We start from the raw sequence: 9,142 nt of genomic DNA, 5'->3' as shown, positions 1-9,142 counted from the left end.
TCTTCAAAGCAAATGTCAAAAGTTACAATCCACCAATCAGAGCTTTTCTGTTAAAAAAGATGCATCTGCCATAAGAACTTTACTTATTCCTTGCAATCTGGCAACTCTCTGGACTGCAGAAATGCCACCAATGATCCGAAAACACAGACAAATAAAATAATCAAGATTATTAATTTAAACATTACGCAGAATGATGGAAATGTGAAAATATTTCCTTGACTAAAACGCCCAGATGTTTAGTCAACTAAAACTTGACTAAACAAAAACACAAGGTTGCCAAAATATGATAAAAACAAATCTAAAAAGTACATTTGACACAAGACTAAGAACAAAATGGCTGACGAAATTAACAGCACCTTCCGTAAAGAACCTTTTTCTAATAAATAATCTTAAGTTGCCCTTTTGCAGACCAAAAACCTTCTTTGTTTCATTATAGACCTTATGCGCAAGAGAAACGAGGGCGCCGCCATCTTTAGAATATTGTCTTTTAACTTCCATTTTTGCGGTCGCTCTGTATATTTCTATGGTGTTTCTGTCCAGGAGTAATTAGCTTTTGAAGAGGTTTTACTTAATGTAAAGTTAAGGAAAGTTATCATGAGGACTGTAATGTTTAAAGCAGATGACTCAACAAATGTAAGTCGACCGGGAAGATTTTAAAACGAGCCGCTCATTAATAAACACGCAAAACGCTGTGAAAATACAGACCGGAAGTCAAGACAACGAGCGCAGCGCTGAAAAGGGGCGGGGCTACATAAGGTCTATAGGTTCTTCAGATGGTTGTATGTATTGTTTGATAACAGAGCATCAAGTGCATCGATGGTCTTCTGCAGTGGTTTTCAATCCTGGTCCTGGTGAACCACAAGGCCTGATTTATATCATCAGCTCTTTAGTAGAGCAGAGATATCCAAAAAATGCATTGCTCAGTGAGAGCTGGAACTTTTAATTTAAACCATATTTTTGTTTACATTGCTGAAAATGTTCGATAAGGGATGCACATTGGTACATGGCCATTAGATATTGAATCAGTCCAAAAAAAAAGTCAGTCAATGAAGAGAATATTTAAAAACACAAGCCTTGGCATGTCGTCTTTCAAACAGAGCATGCCTCAACAACAATCCTGGAAAATCATCAGGAATGGCCTGGGAGAAAAACCGCAGAACTTGCTGTTCCCCAGCGCACGATTGTGCACGAAGAGTTTATGTTGCCTGAGAGCTATTATTCATGTGAGGCGAATGTGTGTCACTACGTTCTGATGGGAGGGAAAGACATACCACACTGCATTCCTACATAGGACATAGAAACTAGGCAAGACAGTAAACATGAAATGAATGGTGGCACACAATGTACTTTAATTGAACTTAATAAATGGTTCGCAAGGCGCCAACGGAAAAATAGCCTGGTGTTTGGGCACATAACGTGCACATATTTAATTCGTAACACGTACCTTTATCATGAAAACATTGTTGATATTTCTGTACCTTAGTACCTTCTCCAGTACTAGTAACCTTGAGGGTCATGTGACTCAGGAATGTCTGGCGAATTTGTGGTTTGGGCCTTCCATTTTAGGTGTATACATGACATTACAGTCACAACATAGACGAACGGAGTTCAAAGCCGGAATAGAAAGGGACCTGTGTGTAACTGCAGGCTGGTGTATTTACGCAGCTGGCAAGATTTAAGGAAACGCGGACACGTTTGTGGTCAGGCTGGCGTATAAAAACTCGCCTGGTTTTAGAGACTCAACTCTCTATTGTAACTCCCTCGCGTTCTTTGTCCATAATTCCTACTTCTGCATAAAAAGGAACTGGATTTTGGCAGCCCACCATGGCAATTCCTGTGGCTTTAAGACTTATAACAGTGAAACAGGGAGATGTTGAAATTACACGAACGCTGCCAGGTTCGACTGCAAAACATTTCAACCCAAGCTTATAATTTCCCAATCCGCCGTCTCTGGATTCATCACTCACAACACAATTCTGTAATGTTCTCATGGTATCACTTTGACGAGGAGTAAAAGAAAAGTTGCTTGGAGATTAATTGAAATCGCACATGACTTCAATTTATGTTTTGGTCAAGCTACAGCTGTGACCGGTCTAAAGTATGAGATTGGACGTAGTCCGTTTTCTCCAAGGGCCACAGAATCAACACCATATCAAACCCTGGAAACATTTTGAGGCCGTAAAATAACAAAAATTAGGAACATGCTATCCAGAAGCCACTGATAGGTTTGTCGTTACATTTTCACAGCCAAAACGGACCGCTTAGGAGGTCGTCTGGACATTATAAGGGAGAGAAAAAAAAAGTTTCTTGATTAATTGCTGTAAACATCTTCACTGCAAACATATTTCACAGCCAACTTCGCAAATTGCTCTCATAACGCACGACCTGCATGATGTCAAGTGTTAACAGGCTATAAATTGGCCGCCTCTCAGGAGAATTACCAAACCAATTAAATCCACATGAACCGACCGACGAAAAAAAAAACAGAATTGGAAAAACTCCCCCCACGGAATACGATCTATCTTGCGCTGTCAACTCCTCCTCCATCCTAGAGGAGATGAATGCTACGACGAGATGTTTATGAAACTCCTTGTTGATGTTGACCTGAGAATATACAGACATGCATTTCTGAGTGTCGTCGGTAAACAAATTGGTTTTGAAAGTGTTTTAGCTGCAGTCTACACCAGGGTGGTACTTAAAATCAATGTGAATTTGTTTGCAAACTCATAATGTGGAGTATTTCCAAATGAAAAAAGAATGTATGGCAGGACTTGAAAGTGATAGGATGGTGGAATTGGAGAAATGTGAGCATTAAGAGGAAGTCAGATTGAATGTTAATAGCCATTTTGTTATTTGTAAACTTTTACTCATTAGTATTCTTAAGTATTGGTACATAAACATTATTGTACATTTGGATATATGCTGCAACATAGCAGGCAACATATACACATATACATACTGTACACATACTGTATATGCATAGGCTCTTACTTAGGAGGACTTATGGGGTTGTGGAAGTACATTAGACAAAAATATTGGGAAACACTGATTAAGGAGAAATAAATACTGTTAGTGGCAGCATGACACACAAATGATTTCAGTTTGAGTTCATCATTAATCTAGAAGGCTCAAAGAAACATGAGCTACATGTCAAACTCCCTCTCAGACGACCACTTGCTCCACTGAAATCTAATCACACAAATATGTGGCATGATTTTAACTCTTTTTCCTTTTGAGTCAGTGCCTGGTCATCACAACGCTATCCTTCCCTGATTGGCTCTGAAGAGCCCGGCATGAAGGCAGGAAGCCGAGCCAGGCTTGCTTCCTGAGCGTCCGAGAGAGGAAGCCCTGTGATAGGCGAGAGGGAGTGGGGTTAAAAATAGTTGCGTATATAAAGGCCTGCTCAGAATCCCATTCCGTCTCAAACTCTCACTCGCGCACTTTCTGGCAGGACTCTCGGTTTCCTTCTCTCTCGAAAGCAGGGCCTAGGGCAGCCACAACGCCGTCCCGCTGTGAAGAAAGAGCAGGTGTTTCCCAGGGTTTGACTCAAGCAGCAAACTATGCATTACACTGGATAACCAAAGCAAGAAAAAGAAAAAAAAACTTTTTCCAAATAAATGCTTGATGGCCGAGCGGGTTACTTGAGCTCAGTTCACACGCAAAGCATAATATATTTTCCAAAACTACAGATCGTTTCGAGGAAAAGTGAATGGTTATCTATTGGCAGTCGCATCACAAGTTGATAAACTGATAAGAATCAAAGATACCAACACAGATATGTGGAATACAAAACATAAACAGATAAAAGGCAGAAATCAAGAGGAATTTCTCTATATCTCTTTGTCCGAACAGAACTATAATTAAGCATCTGAAGTTCATCATGCCAAGCAACAAGACAGAATATAGGCCTGTATACATAAAAAAGTAAAGGTTCAGAAAGGGGGTTTTCGCAACAATGCCATAGAGAAGAATCATTTTTTGTTCCCCAAAGAACCCTTCAGAGAACAGTTCTTAAAAGAACCCTTTTTTCTTAGTGTAAAAAAAATATTTTAGAGCCTTTTTCCAGTCCCTTTTGTGCAATGTAAAGGTTCCACACTCTTTTTTATTGGCATCAATGTTTCCATGAAGAACTTTTAACATGTAAAGAACCTTTCCATTGCGCAAAAGGTTCTTTATAGTGGAAAAAGTTTCTTCGGATTAACATTTTCTCTTCACACTTCTTTTAAGAACTGTTGACTGAAAGGTACTTTGGGGAACCAAAAATGGTTCTTTACTGTGAAACCCCACTTTTGGAACCTTTGTGTATGGATGTTAAAGGTTCTGCATGGAACCATCAAAGAACCATTTTGTAAAAGGTTTTCCATTGAACCATAGATGCCAATAAAGAAGCTTTATTAAGTCTACCTGTACAGGTGGAGTGTGTGAGGGTGTGTCAGAAACTTCCTACATGCACGATCAGAGCCAACATATTAATGTGTGACCCATGCTGCCCTGAGGGGAGAACTAGCTGTACTGTACAATAAAACGACACCCTTTTTTGACATTCTTAGACCTCAATATTCTCCGTGCCCAAATAACATACTGTTCTCCAAAATTGGGCTACTGAATCATATCAGTTGATTCCTGTAATAATAAAACAGTAAACGCAGTCAAAACACGTGTTGGTAATGGTATGTTAAAGGGGATGGCATTCGTTTCTACTTCGATGGTTCACATCGCACCCGGCTTGCACCTCATTTGGACTCTCACCATTTGCGTGTTATTTTTGACGCACAAAAATAGAGAAGTGATGTAATTTCACAGAAACCACCATTTAATGTTTTCTTTTGCACTGGATTGTGTGTGACTGGACCTTGCAATTTGCTGGAAGCTAAAAATATCTATTCGTAGACTAGCACAAGTAATTTGCCCGATACCTGCTATTGGGGGGGGGGGCTCTATTTGCAAATGAAAGGGGTTTTAAGAGCTTAATGGCAAGTGTTTTGTTTAGAGCTTGATACTACAGATACATTTGGAGCCTGAAAGGGTTTGTAAAAAGCACAGAAAGTCATGTTATTGTTAATATTTCGGTCCAATGATATGCAAATCCGATAAAGTTGTGGCTTCGGCTGCAGGTGCAAGGAGTAACATCACACACGCTTACGTCATAATACAGCATGATATACAGTGCATACACAGTCTCACTTTAACATTGGCTTTTTATAAGCAGTACAACTAATTTGTGAATAAGATGGGGTTTAAGAGTCTAAAAATAGTTGATTTATTGCAAAGCCATAAACTATAAATGAAAGGGCAGACATGTTGACTTCATGTGAACATTTTTACATGGCTAATGTTAAAATAGTCAAGAGGTTTAATTCTAGTTTGCCCGTCTTAAAGATGTTTGAGTCAAATCTCCATAAATCCACTATTGTTCTGTTGTTCATATTTAAAGTTTCTTTTAATAATGCTTCTTTTTATATAGCATATACTCACAGGTAAATCATTATCACAATACTTGTTGTAAATATGTCAGTGGTTACATTTGTTTGCAGTAGGAAAATAAAAAGCCCCATTTTGAATAAGTAACTGATTGGTTTACATCATCAAACTGCAGATTTCATAGTTAGATTAAAGTAAAATATAAATGCCTTTATTATTTATGATGTCATAAAACATACAAAATTAACCCAACAATTGCTTGTTAAAAATGGTAATGTTATTTCGCAAAACTGAGCAAAGTCTAATGTAAAACACATACTTTTACTAACTTCTTTAAAACTTAGATTGTTTTATTTAGGAAATGCATGGATTAAAATACATGCGTGTTCACTTATCTGAAGAAGAAAAACAATAGGATTAAATGGATTCATTTTATTAGCTCTTGAGCCAGCAAATTTTTACATTATTAAAATGCAATAATGCCCGAGGTCATAATCCCCTTTAATAGCTCTACGTGTCTCGAGGGCTCACAGTGGCGCGCGCAATTGGTATCGACACTTTTCGTCTTTAAACAACGTGTTAATGATGTGTATTTTTCTCCCATTCTGATTTCTCCCCAAAGGCAAGAGAGGGACAGAAGAGGAGGGATCTCTCGCATCATGTTGTACTCGTTTAACTCGTTTTACCGAGGGGGCGTGGAGTGACTCCGGTGATTTAAAGAAGGAGCCCGTGCACTCTCACCATCCAAGACGAAAGGCGCACGAGCCGGAGAGCAGCAGCTATATAGCGCGGCTAAAATTAGGGACGGGTAGTGCGTATTTCCTCCGCTTCGTACAATTGGTCCAGCTTCTACTGTCGTGATATTTATAAGATAAGGTCTTCCACCACTCATACTTGCTGCATGAGTGTGAAACAGAGAGTGTAAGAGCAGAAACCGAGTTGTAGTGCACTACAACCAAAGTTTCTTGGAGGGATAGCAACTGGTCCCCGATCACTTTTTAAGTTTTTTTAATTTTACTGGGACGACTGGAAATGGCTTTGACTGGAACAATTTTACCGTCTATTTCCACATTTTCAGCACAGAAGGAAAAATGCTGGGAAAACGTGAGTAGCCTATTTCTTTTTATTTCACATCATTATGATTATATAGTTCTTTATTCGTTTTTTTTTTTTTTACTTACACGTATGTATATGTATACACATTTTAAAAGCGTTTTCAAACAATTTCACGAACTACAAAAAGTTATATTGCAAGTTAGTCAGTGAGCTAAACTTACAGTATATCATTGCGAAAATAAATCGCGTAAGCCTGAGTACGTAACCATAGCAACAGCTGCTCGATTTTACATCGACTATATATTTTATTCTATATAATTTTTGTCATTGCGAGATGAACTTCAAACGCATTGAAAATTATTGACAGAAATTCTTGACCCCTTACTACATTCTTGACTTAAATACTATAAATGTTTGTGCATTCTTGCTTTTAAAATCTCAAAGTAAGTTTAATCTATCTGTTCCATTGCAGAGGTGGAAGGATGAACTGGACAGGTCCATGCATCTCAGCTGCATAGCTGACATAACAAACATGGACAACCTCAGCAGAACAATAGACGACGAAGATCTTGATAAATATCTGGATCTGGAGTTTATTCTGGCCAACACTGCCGGTTCTGATAATCTTGGACTCGGTATGGGAAGCGATTACAGAATGCAAGAATCCAGAAACATGTACAACCCCACCGCATACTCGGTGCCCGAGATCAACCCGTCACCTCCGCCGTATACTACCAGCCTCATGGCAGAGCTTCTGCAGTCCGATGTAGACCCCTACTGCCAGCCATCTCTGCCCAACAACACCCAGGGAAGATTCCTGGTCAGGTCTGTCTTCCCCAATCAGGACATTTCGGAGTGTATCAAAGTGGAGCCCTGCATGGACAGTTATGGACCTGCAAGAGGAATGGTTCCTAAAGTCAAACAGGAGGGCAACGGTGCATGCATGAGGTCATATGAGCAGCCAAGACTGGCCAACTCACCCCAGGGGGCAGGCAGCATGACTCCACCGCAGAGCCCCGCAGAGCTCATCAACACAGACTGTCAGTCACAGATGTGCCACGCGATGACGTTCAAGCAGGCTTACCAAGGCAACACGGGGTTTCCCCATGCCGCACCTCCACAGATGCACCTGTCTTACTCAAATGCGCATCACTTCAGCATGTGCGACGACGGGCTTGGAATGCCCAACGCCAACCAAAGAGTACTTCTGACACCACCCTCATCTCCTCTGGAGATGGACGTCAAACCAAAAAGGGGACGTCGCACCTGGCCGAGGAAACGGACAGCGTCTCACACTTGCACTTTTTCTGGATGTGGCAAAACCTACACAAAAAGTTCCCACTTGAAGGCGCATCACAGAACGCATACAGGTAAATAAACATATATGCCAATGCTATCACATCACACTTGACTGCTCTTTTTGAAATTGAAATGTCATGACAATAATCGATTGCTGAAAATATCTAAATATTAACGTGCCTTGTTTTTTTTCTCTTTCGCTAGGTGAGAAGCCCTACCACTGCAGCTGGGAAGGTTGTGGCTGGAAGTTTGCCCGTTCTGATGAACTGACCCGTCACTTCCGCAAGCACACCGGACACCGACCCTTCCAGTGCCATCTGTGCGAGCGCGCCTTCTCCCGGTCCGACCATCTCGCCCTCCATATGAAACGCCATATGTAGGAACTGACTCTGAATATTTGGACCAAACGCACTGAACAGTGAACATCATGGATGTTCAAAGCAAGCATTTTGTCTGTACTCTTTATTTAAAGTATGACAAAAGAGGAAAACATGAACTGACTTGACCTATTGCTGAATCCTACACAGTCTTTTGCATTGTAGCTGGTTCTACACTTCATTTCTTTACAGATTTTTTTTTAAAGAAACAAAATATATTTTTCTTTTCCAAAGAGCTTGACAAATGCCAAACAAGTTCAACTCATGTTAGGCTGGACCTAAACCTCAAGACGGAACTGGAATCAGACAGTTAAATGTGTTTAAGTTAACATGATGTACTATGGACATGAAAACAGTGCCTTTTAATTCATGTATACATCTCACGAGTGCCATAAATACTCTTGGCATTTTAAAAAAAATTGTATGCTATTGTTTCAAGAAACTAAATAAGCTTTGTAAGACAATGTTTTCTTCTTTCAAAACTGCCTTAAAAGTTAACAAATGGGCGTTAACTGAATGTTTGAAGTAATTTGTGCATTTATCGACATAAACATTTAAAAATCAGGGTCTTATGGTTTTTTCTTTTCTTTTTTCTAACGTATTCTTACAAATTTGTATGTTGTTAACGTGAATTGCAGACTGTCCCATGTTCGGATGACATGATAAGGGCTATGTGAGTTGTTCTGGACCAAACATTTTATGTACATAATTTATACACTGTAAATATTGTACTTAATGTACATATTAAACTTAATTGAGATATAAACGTGTGTCTGTCGATATGTCCAATATGTTAGCACATCAGTCAATCTTTTCGAATCCTTCAGACAAGATCTCGGTGGTATCGCCCAAGGGTAGATGTTAAAAGCCTTGAGGGAGATTGCAATCTTTCCCAGCTGCAACTTTGCCATGCCAGAGAGCTGCGGCTAGACCTATAAATACAAACATTACATTTACATAATTGTTGAGACTGAATATAGCCCTGTCTG

The 9,142-nt window shown here is 39.7% G+C and overlaps 1 protein-coding gene across 1 annotated transcript; it reads left to right on the top strand.

The window, feature by feature from the left end:
• The first annotated feature begins 5,950 nt into the window (after positions 1-5,950).
• Positions 5,951-8,919, top strand: klf2a (Kruppel like factor 2a). The gene is made up of 3 exons (XM_084118071.1): positions 5,951-6,525; positions 6,950-7,847; positions 7,981-8,919. The coding sequence occupies exons 1-3, from the start codon at positions 6,454-6,456 to the stop codon at positions 8,154-8,156; spliced, it is 1,146 nt and encodes a 381-aa protein (XP_083974197.1). The 5' UTR covers positions 5,951-6,453; the 3' UTR covers positions 8,157-8,919.
• The last annotated feature ends 223 nt before the right edge of the window (positions 8,920-9,142 follow it).

Source organism: Abramis brama, assembly GCF_963993115.1.
Source record: "Abramis brama genome assembly, chromosome: 6".
Lineage (NCBI taxonomy): Eukaryota > Metazoa > Chordata > Actinopteri > Cypriniformes > Leuciscidae > Abramis > Abramis brama.
The sequence above is the reverse complement of the archived record's forward strand: the minus strand, read 5'-3'. Positions and strand labels throughout refer to the sequence as shown.

Bases quoted from the DNA above. Each gene is read 5' to 3' on its own strand.
- klf2a (XM_084118071.1), top strand. From the start codon at position 6,454: ATGGCTTTGACTGGAACAATTTTACCGTCTATTTCCACATTTTCAGCA. The intron at 6,526-6,949 runs GTGAGTAGCCTA...GTTCCATTGCAG, and splicing joins AGGAAAAATGCTGGGAAAAC to AGGTGGAAGGATGAACTGGA. The intron at 7,848-7,980 runs GTAAATAAACAT...CTCTTTCGCTAG, and splicing joins GCATCACAGAACGCATACAG to GTGAGAAGCCCTACCACTGC.